Genomic DNA, 19,802 nt, shown 5'->3' with positions numbered 1-19,802 from the left:
TGGGGGACTGTGTGAGGCACATTACTTACTGGGGGGCTTTGTGAGGCACATTACTTACTGGGGGACTGTGTGAGGCACATTACTTACTAGTGGGGCTTTGTGAGGCACATTACTTACTGGGGGGCTGTGTGGGGCACATTACTTACTGGGGGACTGTGTGAGGCACATTACTTACTGGGGGGCTGTATGGGCACATTACTTACTGGGGGGCTGTGTGAGGCACATTACTTACTGGGGGACTGTGTGAGGCACATTACTTACTGGGGGACTGTGTGAGGCACATTACTTACTGGAGGGCTGTGTGTGAGGCACATTACTTACTGGGGGACTGTGTGAGGCACATTACTTACTGGGGGGCTGTGTGGGGGACATTTGGAGCGTGTTCACACATGGCACTAGCACAGGCCTTGGTTTGATCACATATATTTTCTAGTAATACACATGTGATGGGTAACACGCACCTGGTTTTGTTTAAATGCAAGACAAAGGTGTGAGCGCAGCCTTACAGTATTTGGGGAGATTGTTAGGGGCGGCAGCCAGATAACACTGCCAGGGAACCAAGGTGTAGGGACAATGAGGAACATAAGATGTGGTGATGGGGATTTCTCCTTTGTTCTCTTTAGCTGTATACACCAGAAGTAACCTTGTTATTGGCACAACCACATGTGAGGGGGTCATGTACAGAAGGGGCATTACTGAAAGTGCAATACACATGCATTGGGGCCCGTGCCCCGGATCTTTTACCACCCTAGCAACGCCCCTGCTCCACACTACGTTTTTATCTCACCTTTTTGTTGGCTAGCACATAATTTCTGAGTAAATATCAATACAGACATTGGTCTGATTTTATTAATAGTAAATAATAAAAGTTAATTTTTATATTGATCTAAGGACCTTTTTTTTCTTGCAGAAATGCAAGTAATGTGAAAATACGTGCTGTATTATGAATCGGGAGCAGCTTCCCTCAAACTGAATAGAGCATTCCAACACTGGCCATAGGGAAGTCGGGCCCAGCTGGTGGGCTAAGTATTGTTCAGGGTGATAGATGTAGTGCGCTCTAACCAAGAGCTAAGAAATATTACATGGCTGGTCAGTTAAAATAAGTCAGACAGAACCATTCCAGATTGAGTTTTGGAGCGCTGAAGCTTAGTAAGTTGCAGTTTGGACCTAGATGGGGCCAACAATAAGAAAATCACTACGTAATCCAAGGATCGGAAGAAGGAATGGGGTACTGGCATGTAAATGTGTTGTAACACGTAGAGGCATTTAGGGAGTACCACCATTTTCACTAAGTTTATCCTACCGGGGAATGACAAGGAAAACAGGGCCAGAGCTTGAATTTATCCTTAAATAAGGTCAATACATTTTCAGAGTGTACACTAGGTGAATCTTTTGTTAGTATAATACCAAGGTGCTTAAAACTATTGGAAACGGGGGAGGGGGGGGGGGCGTGGCCTGCACCGGACATGAACAGTAAGGATCAGGATGCCTTATTGCAAGCTGCCAGACCTAAAGGCTCCTTTCAATATCAAAATTCAGCGGTCTCTACTTTCCCGGATTTTTCAGCAGCCCTACAGAAATCCAGAGCGTCATTTACAGGCGGCAAAAAATGGCTGCGTGAGCTAAACATCCAGTACAGCATGTCCTTTCCAGCATGGCTGAGAGGAACGTACCAAGTTTTTCACCTCTGCAGATGATGCATGGGTCAACACCTTGCCCAGATCTCCACACCGCTAAACTGACAATCCACATTATCTGGCTCCTCTTCAGGAACACGGAGGGAATTATTTCCCCACCCAAGGACTGACTTTGTGGGCATAGCAGGGGACTCTGGTAATATATTGATCATTTACATCCTTTATTACTACATCGCCAGGCCCTTTGAATATGCCCATGTTCCGTTATCTGCTTGCTGCAGATTCATAACATATCATATTAGTCGAAACCCAGTATCCCGGAGCATTAGTCTGACACGGTTACGCCTAGTACAGACTACGCCTATTGTTTCCTAGCCAAGTACTGTTTTGTATACGCTGACACTAATGGGTCTCTTGTTCAAACCTTTATTGGTGTGTTCTCTGTTTAGCCGTTTTACACTGTTCATGCTGTATGCTGCTGTATTTTCTGTTGCTGGAAATAATGTAATGTAATGTGGGGGGGGGGGATGAGAGAAATTAGGAGGAGGAATACGTTGTTTACAAACTAATTTGCCACCGAGACCCCCCCAAACCACACACTGCTTGCAAAAACCCTGTATTGATCCATCGGTCAATACAATGGGAGCTAGGGATGTTGCGGACAGACAAGGAGGGTAGATACCTTTTTATCCATGTCTGGATCAATTGTGTGCCTGTGGTAATTAGATATAACCGCCCACCTCCTCCCTGGAAATCCTCTGTGAGGCTGCTAACTTTGCGGCAGCATATCCCAACGCTACAATACTGCCCCCCGGGCTCGCAATCTCCAGCTCCAAGTGTTACCCCATTACAACAATTCCTCTCAGAAATGGGTTGGTATGATTTGTGGCGCAGCCGCCACCCTCAGTCTAGGGAATATACCTGCCACACTCTGGGACGAAACTCCCTCTCTAGTATTGACTACTTATGTGGGAATGGATTGGCTTATTCTTGGGTGACCACGATAGCTCACTTACCTAGGGGTATCTAAGACCACTCACCAATCTTGGCCACACTCCAATGCTCCCCGCGAGGCCAGTTGACTAGCATTAGGAAGGTCCACCCGTTCTGGCTGTCACTCATTGTTGAAGGGGATCAGACCTCTGAGCGACTCTGCAGACTCTGAGTTTTTAGAAGTCAATGACTCTCTACCTAGCCCTTCATCACTTTGGGAGGCCCTTAAGGGATTTCTTAGAGAGTGTCTGCAACGCTCTATAAAAAGGGTTAAGAGGTCCACAGCACAGGAGGAAAGGGACCTTGGCCATTACTGTAGCATTGGAGGTGGCTTACATAGCCAACCCCACAGACATTAACAGAGAGGCTTGGTTGAATAAAGGCCGAAAATACATGCATTGCTTGAATGAGAAACGGAAGAGACAGACTTTTTTTTTCCCGAGTGAAGCATCTATGGCAGCGATGGCGAACCTATGGCACGCGTGCCAGAGAGGGCACGCAGAGCCCTCACTGCTGGCACGCGCCCCATCCTCCTAACCACTACCAGGTGCGGACAACCACTGTCCACACCTGGTTGTCATGGCTGTTAGCAGTATCGGAGCTGCGCTCCGATACTGCTAACAGCCATGACAGAGCAGGGTGCTGACACTTCCTGCTCTGTCACTACGATCACATCAGCGCACAGGACGGTAAGCGTCCCAGCGCTGGCAGCGAAATGATGTCATTACGCTGCCAGCGCTGGGCACCTTACTCCGTTTGCGCTGCAGTGATCAGCCGGAGGAACGAGGTGAGGTTTTTTTTTTTAACTCGCGCATCCACGGGGCATAGATCAGCAGGAGGCTGATTTCCTGCCCACTCCCGCCCCTCCCCTCCCCTAAGCAACCGGCCCGAAACTTACTGCGCCGCTACCACAAGCCCCTGCGCCCGAACCCCAGCTGCTATCGCACCCCTACCCCCCCGCCCAAACTCCGCCCACTACTGCAATTTGCCTGCACGAACTCCGGCCGCTCTCACTACCCCCCCCCCCTCAACTCCGGTCACTGCCCTGCATCACCCCCTCCCCTGGAACTCATGCCTCATAACCCCATTGCCCCGAACTCCAGATGCTGCATTACCCCCCCCCCCGCCCTAACTCTGGTCGCCCACCCTCTGCCCATCTACTCTACTGACCCCCCCCCTGGAACAACAGACACCTGAACTTCTGCCTGCCAGCATGGCCGCCACCTTGGACAACCAAAGAGTAAGTAACATATGTATTTATATGTATGTATTTATGTATATGCATATTATATTATATATTTATACCTGTGTGAGGGCTTATTTTTTTGCGTAACATATTTTACTTCTCATTTATTATTCCATGTCGTGTACTGGGAAGCTGGATTTTAATACTTTCGCTGTGCGCTCCAAATCATTTGTCTCCTTTATTCTTTGGTTCGGTAAACTCACAGAAAATACCCGATTTGTAGGTTTTATTGTGTTTTAATACTTTTTCAAAAATTAAAACAGTATACGAAAAAGAAAATAGTTTCGCCATCTTGTGACGCTGATAACTTTAGTGCACGGAGCTGGGGAGGTTTGGGTTTTTTTGCTTTATGAGCCGTTGTTTTCATTGCTACCATTTTGAGGACTGCGTGACCTTTTGATAACTTTTTATTACTCTTTTATGTGATGTAAAATGGTGTAAAAGTGGCGTTTCAGTGTGTATAGGACTGCTGTAATCCGAGCTCAGACAGTCCTGTGTAAATTGATTCTAAACTAAACCGTCAGTTTTCAGGTTAATTTGCCGTACTGGCACTTTGCGATAAGTCATTAGGTTTTGGGTTGCAGTTTGGGCACTCGGTCTCTAAAAGGTTCGCCATCACTGATCTATGGCTTTCAAGTCTCCACATGCCTTTAAGGTGGCCTTAATTGGCAATCTCTCCATAAGGAGAACACCTGCTGTCTGAACCTGATGCATGTCCCAGGGCATCCACTGTTCTTAATAGACAGACGTCCCCTAGCTCGGAGGCGGGGAGGGGCACCCGCCAGGGTTGTCCCCTATCGCTCCTTCTCTTCGCCATGGCGGTTGAGCCCCTTGCCATATGTCTTCACAGCAACCCAGTGCATAGAGGTATGGTGGTAGCAGACCGGTAGGATCTGCTGGCATTATGCGCCAATGATCTTCTGCTGTTCCTCTCGCAACCGGATATATCCTTGCCGAGAGCCATCCACCTGATAATTAATTTGGATGTCTCAGTGTTATTTTAAGACCCTTATTATTATACTTGTAAAACAAGGAAATGACTGTTCTCTTAGGTAGTTCACCAGCTGGGAACTTGTCATAATGGGAGCTATACAGAAATTAAGGAATGTGGACAAAATCTAAGCATAATCAGTCTTAAGGATTGCCAGCTAAGTCATTAATCCGCAAAATAGCAGAAGATACCTTTTTTGATGGATGAGGTGAGTCGAAAGACTACTGGACTGGTTGCCATGCTGCAAAAACTTTTGTTGAGTAAAGAATGTTCGGTGCTTCTGTTTCTGTTAAGGGCCCAATATGCCGATGAGTTGGGGAGGACATCATTAGCCTCTAGGAACACAAGTCGCTGGGGCTTTTGGTTATAATAATTGGTTTTCAACTATATAACTATGTAATCTTACACTGATTAAGGATGACTTTATTTCATGTTTAAATATAATTAGGACCAATTATTAGTGACAATAATAATCTCTGCTTTTTTTTTGGCGCATGCGCATATACAGTTTGTGTCCCACGGCATCTCAATTATTAACTTACGCACACACACTGGGTATCCTCTCTGCGACTAGTTTATTACACCTTATAAGCAACACTTATGCCATACTTATTTTTGGCGCGGGCGCCTATTAATACTTCCGCGTTTGCTCTCGTCACTTTGCTTTTCTGAAACCACAGATGCAGGTAATTGATTTAGCTTAGCCATTAGCTGGGCACTTGTTTATAAGGGAAAGAGGCTAACAGAGACCAGACATTCCCCCGGAGGAAGCGCTATTGCGAAACACGTGTGGGGGCTATATGGTAAAACATCCCTCCTTTTGCTATGGTATTACCTATGTATTTCCTGGTATCCATCCTTGTATTGAGTAGTAAATGTTTTTGCTTTCCTTTTTGTGTAGAATTATCAAGCATGTGATTTTGCAGGATAGGATAGTGGGTAACATGTATTGTGATATGCACCTTTTGCATCCTTTGCACTTTGATAGGATTTAATAAATATTAATATTGCATCTTTGTATAACTGGGGGTAACTTTCTGTGGCTGCCCATACCACCCAGTTACATAAATTTTGGATACTTATATTCCTGTAGTTTTTACAGAGGTTTGTCTTAAATATGGACTTTTGGGCCCATGAATCAAAGTGGCGTCTCGAAGCAGATGTGGTTTTTTATAGCCACAGTGAAGCAGCTGAGGATCCGAATTTGAAGAGAATCAAAGACTTAAAAACTACACTAAAAAACTTACAACACCGATGGACTAAACTATGGTGGAACCTGACCCTTGAGTCCATGGGTTTTGGGCCTCTTTTCTTTAGCTGGGTGATGCTGTTGTATAAGGGGGCAACTGCAAGGGTGAGTATAAATGGGAAGGCCTCAGTGGCAGTGCAACTTTTTAGGGGTACAAGGCAAGGATGCCCATTGTCCCCCTTGTTATTTGTAATTTAACTGGAGCCTTTGGCTTGCCTTTTGAGAGATAGTAGCTTGTTGAGGGGCTTTATTAGGGGGGTCAGAGAATATAGATTGCAACTCTATGCAGATGACATGCTAGACAGCTCAGGGAATATGATCCAAGCAATAATTGATATGATAGAACATCATGGCAGGATGTCCGGCATAAAAATCAACAGGAGTAAATCCTCTTTTCTCCCATTGGATTCATTGTCATAGGAGGTTCAGGCTCTTGGCCAGCTCCAAAGGGTGTCAGTGATGAAATATTTGGGTAAAGATCTGCAGGATTATATAGCTTTAAATGTCATACCTCTACTACACAAGTTGAGATTAAAAGTTTATATCTGGAAGAACCTAAATTTGTCCATAGCCGAAAGAGTAGTATTTTGTAAGATGATATTTTTGCCACAAATTCTTTTTCTTTTTCAAAATTGTCCAGTGATAATAGCCAAAGGTTGTTTTAAATTATTAGATGTTATAATAAGAGAATTAGTTTGGGGAGGAAAAAGGGCACGGATAAGTTTAAAGAAATTGTATGCACCGGTGGAAGGAGGGTTAGGCCTCCTGGATTTTAGGAAATATTTCCTGGCAACACAATTGCTAAATATAAGGGATTGTAATATAGAGGATATTTACTTCATGTAGGGGGAAAGATATAATTATTTGTAGGAGCTCAGGGTATGGAGTTTGCTTGAATCGAAGGAAATGGTTAGGGAGGAATTTAAAATCAACTTTACTTTATTTAAATTGATGCAATGGGTGTGGAATAAGGTCAATACAGAATTGGAGTGGAAACATTTTTTACACGTAACACCTTTATGGGGAGATTGGGATTGGACCTTAGCACCTATTGAGGGACATAAATTTTGGCATTAGAAAGGTATCTATTATGTGCACCAGATAATGGGGGTGAATGGTTTGAAACCTTTGGAGGAGTTGTCAGTGAATTTTGAATTGAGTAGTAAGGATTGGCTACCATATGCCCAACTAAGATATGCTTTCAGATCTATTGTAGCTAGTGGCAAGTATAGGGAAGAGCAGCATCCCCTCCTAAAAATTCTTAATTCCAAGTTGGGACCAAAGGGACTAATGGCAAAAATATATAAGGCCTTATGTGACGAAAAGCCTCCCCCAGCATTATACTCTTATGAAAAATGGAAGAGGGAAATAGTAGACTTATCTTTGGATGAATGGATGGACGCATTAAAAATGATTAAACAAACAACATGCAATTTTTCTTATGTAGTATCCCTTTCTGCTCCATAGAGTGTTCTACACCCCTAGAGTACTAAATAAGAAAGAGGAGAAGTGTCCCAGATGTAACCTGGTGGACGCTGGCCTAGTCCATATGATCTGGAGATGCACAAAATTGACCCAATATTGGGACGGAGTAATTGAATGTTTACAAGATTCATTTGATTGCTCCATTCCATATGATTTTAAGATCTGTATTTTGGGCACTAGGATTGGAGTGAAGGGGTCAGCCGAAATGATTCTTTGTTCTATGAAGGGTCCTTTGATGGCAAGAAAGGTCATACTGTACTGTGACAGAGCCCAAGGTCCAGTTATGGAAGAGTAAGATGGATAGCATGATTATGGGAGAATACTATGAGATGAAATAAGAGGGGGCTAGAGACAGATTGCGTAAAATGTGGTTTGATAACCCCAGAGCCCTTGAATCCATTTTAATGGCGTGCATAATCACCAGCCACCGGGGGGAGGGAAGGGGAGGGTCTTGGGGAAAAGAGGGGAAATATTTTATACTATTATTTTATACTATTATTTGAATTATTAAGGAAAGCCAAATTATGTAGTGATTCTGTAATGGAATTGTATATTTGCTGTGTTTATTGCTGTTATGGTAACTATGAATTTTATGTCTATGCATTTTGTATAAGATGATTTGCTTAACCCCTTAACGCTGAAAACACTTTTCACCTTCCTGACACGGCCCATTTTTAAAAATCTGACGTGTCTATTTAAGTGGTTATAACTTTGGAATGCTTTAACATATCTAGTTGATTTTGAGATTTTTTTTTTCGTGACACATTGTACTTCATGTTGGTTGAGAAATTTAATCAATATGTTTAGTATTTATTTATGAAATAAATGGAAATTTGACAAAAATTTTGAAAAAAACAATGTTTTCCAAATTCAAAATTTTCAACTTTTTGGAAAGTTGGTCATATCACTAAAATAACTTGATAACTAACAATTTCCATATGTCTGCTTTAACTTGGCATCATTTTTCAAACATCTTTTCCTTTATTTAGGATGTTAGGAGGCCTATAACTTTAGGTGCAATTTTTCAGATTTTCACAGAAATCATCAAAACCGTTTTAGAAACTACACCCCTCAAAATATTCAAAACAACCTTTGGGAATTTTGTAAACCCTTTGAGCGTTTGATGGGGGTGAAAAATAAATGAAAGTGAAATTACAGAAATGTAATTTTATCTTACAATAGATCAATATCTTGTACAATACAATACATCTTATCTTGTAAATATTGAACACTAAAATTTGCACATCCACAATGGGTTAAAAAGGAAAATGCATTTTACAATGTTTAGTGCAATTCCTCCTGAATACAAGGGGGCACTTGGAAGGGAAAGAGCGTTGTTTCGTTTTTGGAGGGCAAGTATGGCTAAAAAAGTTTTCATGTGTCAGGATGCATTTGGAGAGTCCTAATCGTACCAAAACAGAGGAAAGCCCCAACAAGAGACACCCTTTTGCAAAGTACACCCCTTGGAGAGTTTAGCAAGGTGTAATTTGTGTATTTGCCCCAACAGGTGTTTGATTCAATTCACAAGGGATAAAAGATGAAACAACCCCCATAAATATGTAAAACTATTTCTCCTAAGCACAGAATTAAACCACTTTTGCATATAAAGTGTTGTATGGGTACACAGTAGGGCTCAGAAGGGAAAGAGGGGCTTTGGCCTTTTAGAAGCCAGATTTGACAGACATCCTTTACATGTGTCAGGATGCATTTGGAGAGCCGTAGTGGTACCAAAACAGAGGGGAACCCCAACAAGTGTCACCATTTTGGAAAATGCACCCTTTGGAGAATTTAGCAAGGTGTAATATGTGTATTTTCCCCTACAGGTGTTTGCTTCAATTAGATCCCTAAAAGGAAAAAGATGAAAATTTTCCCCAAAAAGTCACTTTTACGGCTAATTTTTGTATGCCATAAGGCATTAAAGATGAAACAACCCCAAAAAATGTGTACTAGCATTTCTCCCGAGTATAAAATTGCCCCACACATGCAAATAAAATGTTGTATACCCATACAACATTTTATTTGCATGTGTGGGGCACTTTTATACTCGGGAGAAATGCTAGTACAATGCTAGTACAGCAGTGAAGCTCAGAAGGGAAAGAGGGGCATTGGCCTTTTAGAAGCCAAATTTGACAGACATCCTTTACATGTGTCAGGATGCATTTAGAGAGCCGTAGTGGTACCAAAACAGAGGGGAAACCCAACAAGTGTCACCATTTTGGAAAGCACACCCCTTAGAGAATTTAGGTGTTTGATTTAATTAGGACTTAAATAGGAAAAAGGTGAAAATTTTCCCCTAATTTTTATAGCCACAAGGGATAAAAAAAATTTAATAACCCCCCAAAATGTGTAAAAGTACCCCACATGTGTATATAAAATGTTGTATGGGCGCACACTAGAAGGAAAGAGAGATGTTTGCCTTTTAAAGCACTTGGAATATAAATAAAAAATAATAATAATAAAAAAATAAATAAATAAAGAACTTGGAGCATTTAAAGGATCTGCTAACAAATCCAGAGACTTAGATGCCCATTGTGACGAATATTGCTGCTTTTGGCTGGACCAAATGGACCAGCCAATAGCGGCAAACATGGACAGAGGGGGGCAACAAAACCCCTTTTGACCGCAAGGCAAAATTGTTTTATGAGACTAGTTGACTCTCCACCAATAATTAATATGTGTGGAAAAAACACTGGAATTGCACAACATGCTATGTAATCTACTAGGCCAGTGTCATAAACCAAAGCCAATCTTGAACTAGAATAAAATGCAAGAATTTTATTGGTATGCTCTAAAAACACATACAATATGAGACACTTCCTAATGTGCCATTCTGCCACTATGAAAATATACAACAGTGTGCTCCTCCTCACCAATGCCTACCAATCTGGCAATCTATGAAGTACAGATAAATGCAGATCAAACAATCATCAATGGTGATGACAATGATATCATAACGTCAGCAATATAAATATAAAAGATACTAATAAATCTTCCAAGTCCATCTATGATTGGAGGAAAGACATCCCCACGCGTATCGCCGCGTTCCTGCGGCTTCCTCAGGGTTTTTAGAGCATACCAATAAAATTCTTGCATTTTATTCTAGTTCAAGATTGGCTTTGGTTTATGACACTGGCCTAGTAGATTACTTAGCATGCAAGGCAAAATTGGTGGCTGTCAGGAACAGCCGCCACCATGCCCCGATCACCGCGTCTACAGACATGGTGATCAGTATTACTGACGTCATAAGTAAATTTGCTGCTATTGGCTGGTCTGCATAGATGAGCCAATAGCAGCGATCATGAACTGGGTGGAGGGGGGGGACGCAACCCTTCTGGTCCATGGGGCAGGATCGATGGCTGTCAGGAACAGCCGCCATCTTGCCACGATCACTGTGTCTGAACCGTGTTGGAAAGTCACTGCCCGCTGCACCATTCTATGACAACACGCGTCGGGAATAGGCTATACAAGCTTTATTTATTTTTTAAGCAACTTAGACAAATAAGGTCTTATTTTTTGCGAGACGAGATGCACTGTAGAAAAACCTTCATTTTAGTGGGGTTTTAGCTTATTGAAGCAATTTTATTAACTTTACGTGTGGAGGAAAATAAAATCATCAATTCTTTTTTTGGGATTTTTAGCATTTTTGGGGGGGGGGGGGGTGTTCACTGTAGTATAACAATAATATATTATCTTTATTCTATGGATCACTACGACTACGGTGATACCTCATTTATATAGTTTTGTTTATATTTGTCCAAAACTAGAATAGAAAAAATTGCATTTGTTTTAGTATTGCTGCTGGTGTTAATATATAAGCTTGACGTACCTCCCGCGATGCAGTACTATTACGTCAAATGTCGGGAAGGGGTTAAATAAAGTAAAATTTATTTAAAAAAAAAAAACTATGGTGGAACCGACTGTCGTTAGAGAACTACACCTTGAAGAATATGATTCCCATAGGCCTTCGTATCCAGGTTTTTCCAGTCTTTGGTGATCCATCCTTTTTCTCTAGATTGGAAGAAATCTGCAATAAAAGCTTGCAGACCCTGATGCAGTTAATTATCGAACATAACTCGAAACAGCTGGATGTCTTTGGATATGGAGGTCGGTAATGTACAAACACAGATTAAACAACTTCTTTCTCTTGTAGAACAGGATATATTCAACTCATAACTGGAGGATTCCTTCAAAGTCTGGGAGAAATACATTTAAAAGCTAAAAATCTAAGAAATTTCAGAGAGATGTGCATGATATGGCCTTGAGGAAGGTCTATAAATGTAGGACCCCCCAAAATAACCCTTGGAACAGGAATCCTGTCCTGTCATCTCTCTCATCTATAGGTGGAATATCTCAGGTATCCTCTGATAATAGCGAGACAAGACCTATGAGGAACAGCAGGAGATTTGAACCGTATCAAAGACAACAACCAAAAAGATGGGCCTGATGAGCCTGAACTGACTGATACGCAAATGGAGGTTGTTGGGTCTGGGGTTAACCTTCTCACCCTATGATTATTTTGATTGCTTTTCAGCAGTAAAAGATTTACATCTGTTGCCAGAAAACTTGCTTTTTAAAAAAATTTCAAGGGAAGGACATGTATCCCCTGCAGATCAAGAACATCTAGCATTACAAGCATACAAAGATCTTCTTGAAGAACAGAGCAGGGAAAATTTAAGAGGTAAAGTTATAGCCTCTTTACTTCCCTGCTCTAATAAATTTCCGGTGTTATCCAATCATCCCAACATAGACTTTTTTGTAAAACTGGTTACCCAGGAATTAAAAAAGATACCTAGGGCGAGCCGAGATAACAACTATACTGTGGTACAGAGAAAGGTCATCATGGAATTAGGCAAGATGAGGGATGTAGTGATCAAACCCTCGGACAAAAGGGGAAATGTAGTGTTGTGGCCCACTAATGATTATGAAAAAGAGGCCTTTCGCCAGCTCGCGACACTACATGCTATAAAAAGCTAACGTTTAAACCCCTTACCAAATATAAAGATGAACTGAGTGCCTTACTTATGGAGGCAGTGGAAGGTAATATTTTATCTGAGAAACAAGTGACAGGCTTGATTCCTAAATACCCTAAGATTTCAAGCTTCTACTTGCTTCCTAAGGTTTATAAACGCCTTTCAAATCCACCTGGCCACCCAATTGTGTCAGGTATTGAGAGTCTATGCAAGACAATCTGGAAACTGACTTTCACTTGCGGCCACTAGTAGAAACGCTAGCCACCTATTTGAAAGACACGACGGATGTACTAAAGTTTATTGGTCTACATTTAGACCCAGATATGCATTTCATCATTTGTGATGTCGAATTATTTTGCACCGCAATTCGCCCAATGTGACGGTATATCTCCGAAAGGACTCAATGAAAACTTTAGTTTCTCCCCATTTTTGTAATATCCACAGTCTACGATATTAGGTTCCCCTTGCAAATCGGATTCTTTTTAATACTGTGTTCATTATATGTTTTTTAACTTATATTTTTTTATTTGTTTCCCTTTTTCTTTCCTCTTTTTTAACTAATCTCTAGATATCATGGTGGACAACATTAGAAGAATCCTTACTGCTCATTAAACTATTATACATCAACTACCTCCATAGGCTTATGCAATATTTTTTATATGCTACTTATTATTATATCACGTGTTTTCACTTCACGTTTGGAGAGCACTATCACGTTTTTTTGTTCTTTATTTTTATTTTTTCACTTGTATATATCTTATTTGTATATGTGTACTGTAACATTGAATATACATGTATGCAGGAGTGAAATTATTACTATGTAAAACAAATTCTCTGTCACTTTTATGTAGCATTGTGTGCATTATTTCAGATTTTTATTATTATAATTGGCTTTTCAAATGTATAACTATTTAAAGGGAACCTGTCACCAGGAGACCCAGTTTTAGCACTCCCCCAGTCCCCACAGAGCATAGTACATACACTGCCAAAGTGTTTTTGTATAAAAAATAGGTTTTACAGAAAAAAAGATATGTTAGATTGTACCTTTCATTAGCATCTGATGTGTGACTAGGCAGTTGCCAATTAGGAGGGGCTGGAAAAGAGCAGTTCCCCCCCACCCTTGGGAAACATGTGACCTTTTCAAATATATGAATAACTCCCAACACTCGGGATTGGCTGTAGAGGAGCAGGGGGTGTCGCTAAGCCCAGTGATGGGTGTTTTCATATATTTGAAAAGGTCACATGGAGAAGCTGTTCCCCAAAGGGTGGGGGGAACAGCACATGCTAACGAAAGGTACAATATAACATATCTTTTTTTCTGTAAAAACAATTTTTAATACAAAAACACTTTGGCAGTGTATGTACTATGCTCTGTGGGGACATTGGGGAGTGCTAAAAATGGGTCTCCTGGTGACAGGTTCCCTTTAATCTTACACTGATTAAGTATGATTTTATTTCATGTTTAAATATTAGTAGCACCTATTATTAGTGACGATAACAATCCCAGCTTTTTTGTTTGGCGCAAGCGCATATACCGTTTGTGTTGCACGGCATCTCAATTGTTAACTTGCGCACGCTCACTAGGTATCCTCTAGTTTATTACTTCCGTGTTTGCTCTTGTCACACAACACCTTGCTTTCTGAAACCACAGATGCAGGTAATTGATTTAGCTTGGCTTTTGGCTGGGGACTTGTTTATAAGGAAAAGAGGCTAACAGAGACCAGACATTCCCCCGGAGGAAGCGCTATTGCGAAACACCCCTCCTTTTGCTATGGTATTACCTATGTATTTCCTGGTATCTATCCTTGTATTGAGTGGTAAATGTTTTTGCTTGTCTTTTTGTGTAAAATGTTGATCTATCATATATATCAAGTATGTGATTTTGCAGGATAGGATAGTGGATAACATGTATTGTGATATGCACCTTTGTAAATTGCATTTTACTGTTGGCTACGATTTTACATTTTGATATGATTTAATAAAGATTAATATTGCATCTTTTCTACTACATGGCATGATTTTTTTTGTTTTGGTTAGTTGTATTTATATAACTGGGAGTAACTTTCTGTGGCTTCCCATACCACCCAGTTACATAACTTTTGGATACTCAGCAGGAGTGTGGTTTGAGGAGTACCCATCTTCCTCACGTTCCAAGACAATACACTTAATGACATCTCTCAGACTTATGCAAGACAGTTGAGAAAAAACTTATTAACAAAACACTTTGCTCTCTACTTTGACAAGCAATTTAAGTTAAGTAATCTGACAAAATGAAGTTAGGCTACAAAATATGTGGCAATTCAATGGGGGGTAGTCTGTACTGGGTGGTGTTATAAAAGACTATTGCTCCAGTAGACTGGGTTCAATCTTATAACTTTAAGTACATATTACATTGTCAAACAGTATATTATACAACTCAAGTGTCCACACCAGAGTTCAAGAGATTGAGTATGACCCTGGACAGACCAGGTGTCACCATCATCAGGTAAGGCTTGGATAGGAATCAAGGAATCAATCAATCAATCAATGAATCTGCCTCCGCAGAGGAAGTGGAGAAGTGGGATTGCTCCACATATACGAATTGCAGATGAGCAGGAAAGGACATACTGTACTGTATATTCAGCTCACATAGACGTTTATTGATGCCCATGAAGGATTATCTGGACTTCTGGAGAGCCGCCAAGAATTCAAGAAAGATGGAGACGTCCAGGCATTCTGGAAGTGGATGGTAGCATTGTGGCTTGCAGCAAAGCATCTTGGTTGATGCTGCTGATCAGGCGTGCAAGCATTAGCCTCAGTCTTGTCCCTGGGGGAGGAAGGGGCACAGATAGCCCATACACCTGCTGAATGGCGTAAAGCAGAGAGAGCATGGCATCTGCAAAAGCAACAGAATCCCTGCCTTCAGAACGTTCTGGGAACCTCAGGATCCTCAACTTATTCTGCTGCAGTTGGTTCTCCGTAATTTTCTGTTCTCTGCATCCATTTGACTGCTGCCCATTCCAGAGCTTGTATACGGCCAGGGACCTTAGCAGAAGAGTCCTCAATTTGAGAAATGCGGGTTTCTGTCTCAGTGACATGCTCTTTGAGCTTTTGGATGTCATTCTGTAGGAGCCCCATGTCAATCTTCACCACCTCTATCTTAGTCGTTAAGGAGGTAGTGGACTCCTATATAACCGTGAGGAGCTTCATAAATACCTCACGTAGTCTTGGCTCTCTCTCAGGCTCCTCCATAGCGACAGCACCCGACTCAGTAAGAGGTGTTGCAGCCAGAGGTCACGTGGCGGGACTGGGGCCACTTGGAGAGTCAGAGCGGGCAAAGGCTTTCAATCACTCAGTGGCAGCCGGAGGTGTAAAGTTCCACATACCACAGGGAGCCCCCCTTGCAGAGCAACCCTTAGACCTGGTGCCAGGTATAGCTGCAGTGATTTGCTGGAGGATTGGGTGAGAAACCCAGTGTATAAGTTATTTGCATGTCAGCAGCAGGCCACAACCCCCCATATTTTAATTTCTACCAGTTTCAGTCTTTTTGGAACTATTTTCCAATCTTTCTAATTACCTATCTACCTTTTGATCTCTTATTTCTATTTGCCTACCTATCTTTCTTTCTATACATCATATTTATCTATAATCTATACTTCATCTCTTTTTTTATTTATATATTAACTATTTCTGTCACTGACACTAAAACTGACACTATCTGTCCCATCTACTTCAATGTAAAAAAAAAATTAATGTCATCCGTTATGATCAGTTTGACTCCATCCGTTATGAATCAGTTTTTTTTTTAAATAAAAAAAAAAGTAGTGAAAGTCTTTTTTTCAGTACTACGGATTACAATACCACTGACAACGGATGACATAAAAATTTACATTGATGGAGGAACTGGTTACCCGCAAACCTAATTTTAGTGACTAGTGCCTCTAAGGAAAATAAAATTATGCAATGTGTCATGTGGTATAGATGCCCATAATATAGTCATTGGGGGTGATGGGTTCTTTTTTTGTTCATTTTATTTATTTGTGGTCTTGTTGTGCTGCTTTGCAACTTTTCATTGCACCAAATAACTATGACATAGACCCTGCTTGCACCAAATTCATTATTTGCATAGAATAATTTTCACAATAGGACTGCATTCATAAATTGCAATTTTTCATTTGGGCGCAAATTGACGCCAGGCCCTAATCTATTTTCTGTGGCTTCCTGCAACAGAATGATCAAAGTCAATAGACACTTTAATGAATCATACAGCAACAGAACTCCAAAGACAGACATACAACTGATGATAAATTACCCCCACAATTTTCCCCTTACACAAATCCCTTGTCACATCACACATGAAATATTGTGTACAATTTTGGGAACTTGTCATATTGAGGTCAAAAAGGAGTTTTTACTTTGGCCCAATTGGCATCACACTTGTTTTTTTTTGCCATCCTCTAGATCAACACTGTAGGATTATAGGTTGGAGTTCATTAGTGATCATCTGTAAAGTCTGTTCTCTGGCTAAGAGTTATAGTGTGTGGATCTGCAGATGCATTACCAAAGTAAACAATCTATAAAGGAATCTGTATTTTTGGAGTATGCAATGTAATGCTGACACCAGTTAGAGTACATCAGTACAGAATTGTAAAATGACTGTATCAGAAACTTGGAAATGAGAAGACCATTAACATATCCGAACCGCATTTATGGAAAATGCCTCATGCATTGTAATTCGTGTGAATAAGAGGGAAGATGGTCGAAGTACAGCTCACTATGGTTGAGATGTTGAGGAATGACTGTTAAAGGGCATCTACCACCAGGATGAAAGACAGAATGCAAATGACCCTAAGGGGCTCCAGGCTCCATGGGTGTTAATGGAATCTGGAGCCCCTCAAAGCTCGTTTGCATACAGTCTTTCATCCTGGTGGTGGTCTTCAAAGGCTCTGCATAAGATTTTTGTGCATCAGAAAAATGTTAATTTTCACTGGAGGCAGTGTAGTGCCAACATAAGTCATGCTGCTCTACCCACTATATTTTTAAGTGATATAATTTTGATAATCTTAGCATACAGCTTTATTTGTGATTGATTCCTGTGACCCTCATATAGAAAATATTTGTAATGTGTGAATTCTGTCACTTTATGCAGACAGACAAGCTTTTTATGTGTAAGCACCGAAAAGTGCATATAACAAGTGCTAGTCATAGAGATTACTATTGATCTAGTAACCACTGTAAATATAAGTATTTGTATGACAATATTAACAAAACAAAATAGGGGGGTCTTCTAAATAGATATGGGTGCAATAGTCTCCTCCAATTGGTATATGTGGAATGAACACACTTGTCTACCCAGGTCTCCAACCTGACATGACCAAAGCGTCATGCGGGTTGGAAAAATCTCTAAAAACCTGACAGAGACAACATACTAAATCTACCAAAAAGTTTTTACACATAAATGCATTAAGTAGATTAAAGACTAATCCTTAATTTCTCAAATCCTAGTCATATGTTAGAATACATATTTTGAAATTTTACTTAGTGTAGATAAACTTTTCCACAAACCCTTACCACTTATGATATTTGCAGGTCAAGGCCCCATTCACTAATTCACTAATTGCTCCACCTTCACTAACATCGTCCAGTAAAATGACTAAAGGGACATCACAAGGTCCAGTCTCTCTGTCAATTTGGTTTGCCAAGTTAGACAAATATAGTTGCAGATCCTATTAAAGAAAGGTAAAAGTAACACATATCAATATAATTTCCTTGGATTACATATAGAAAATATAATGAAAGCGCTTTTCTATTACTTTAACATAAGAAAAGTTCACAATTATTACATTAATATAAGGAAGTTTACACTGATTCCTGTAACCAGGATATGCCCATTTCATTAAAAATCATCCACTGCTTCCCAAGTGTACAGCCAATTTATATAAGAATGCTAGATTTAAATTAAATTGTACTTTACAATAGGCTTTTTTGTCATGGACTTTTTACATTAAGCTGTCTGGCTGCCAAGCCCAAGCTGCTGGGTAGAGCATATACCCTCATGTCCAGTGCTTATACATTAAGTTTGGAAGTGTCACAGACTGTTATACAGTGCAGAAGCCCTTCCCTGCTTCCACTGATTGAGATTACAGCATGCAGAGGGAGAGGGAAGTGATAAGAGAGCAGTGTTCTCCAGCACAATGTAACAACCTGAGAAGCTACAGTACTAAGGGGCTCTGGTAATGCCCCCAAAGCCTTTCTGGCTGATTAGCATAATTTTAAAAGTAGACTTTTAGAATGAAGGAGACCATGGATAATAAATATTATCATATATCATATTATTATAAAAAAAGATTAGCACAGTCACAGTGTTCTTGGCTTATCGTGCTTGATTTTGATGGAAGATTTCCTTTAATTATGGTAACACAAGGGTAAAAAGATTCTATCAGATGTTTTCTGCCCTTCACACCTAGGGCCAGCTAAATTTAAAAACCTTGAAATACTAATTTTGATTTAAAAACACAGGTCATTAACTCCAAGTGTGAGAATGCAGTACTATGCAAAGCGGAGTTAGCTATTTTGCTGCAGAATTACTAAACAAAGAACAAAAGAAAAATTAATAAATATAATTTATTAACATTTATTATTAATATTAATAAATAAAAATATTATTTGGGGAAAAGATTCACTAACCTTGCAAGACTGCTGATGCATGTTGAAAGCAGTGACAATACCTTCAGTCACCTCTCTTCCTGATCTTTCCACCAAATATTCAGCCAATCTATGTGCTAGGAAGCTTTTCCCTGTGCCACTTGGACCAGACAACAACAGCCGTCGGTGCTTAAGCAACAAACTAACATAGTGCTGAAGCATGGGTTTAGGGATTAGGGACTCGAATACAAGAAGGTCAACACATTTCTCCTTCAGACCTGCAAGAGACATATTGCAGAAAGAGAAAAAATAAGTCTATACTTTTAACATGTCAAAATTAATATTCAAACAGACAACTGTTGCTAGACGTGTCATCCAACCTTTTAAGTGTAAAATGATATTTGTTGTGCTGCGTAGGTTCCTGGAAGGGGGAGTGTCAGGAGCTTGTATTTCTAGATCCCTCCTAACATGCCCCAGGTTGTATCCACTCACAGAATCCCTCCCTAGACTTAATGTTGCACCAGGGTCAACTTGATAAACATAATCCTAAAAGTAAAGATACATAAAGATTTTTTTATTAGAATCAAAGAAAAAACATAACCATCTA

The 19,802-nt window shown here is 40.5% G+C and overlaps 1 protein-coding gene across 4 annotated transcripts in view; it reads right to left on the bottom strand.

Annotated features, from left to right (window-relative positions):
* The window catches only part of NAV1 (neuron navigator 1), a 436,382-nt gene that overhangs the window by 77,802 nt on the left and 338,778 nt on the right, over positions 1 to 19,802 (bottom strand). For all 4 annotated transcript variants that reach the window (XM_072137230.1, XM_072137232.1, XM_072137231.1 and 1 more), the window contains 3 exons: positions 19,576 to 19,741; positions 19,238 to 19,473; positions 18,122 to 18,276 (listed from right to left, as the gene is read on the bottom strand). In XM_072137230.1, the coding sequence (XP_071993331.1) occupies positions 18,122 to 18,276; positions 19,238 to 19,473; positions 19,576 to 19,741 (557 nt within the window). The remainder of the gene's footprint in view (positions 1 to 18,121; positions 18,277 to 19,237; positions 19,474 to 19,575; positions 19,742 to 19,802) is intronic.

The sequence above is a fragment of the Engystomops pustulosus genome, chromosome 2 (genome assembly GCF_040894005.1).
Source record: "Engystomops pustulosus chromosome 2, aEngPut4.maternal, whole genome shotgun sequence".
Lineage (NCBI taxonomy): Eukaryota > Metazoa > Chordata > Amphibia > Anura > Leptodactylidae > Engystomops > Engystomops pustulosus.
Note: the sequence above shows the minus strand (reverse complement) of the source record. Positions and strands in the feature narration are given on the sequence as shown.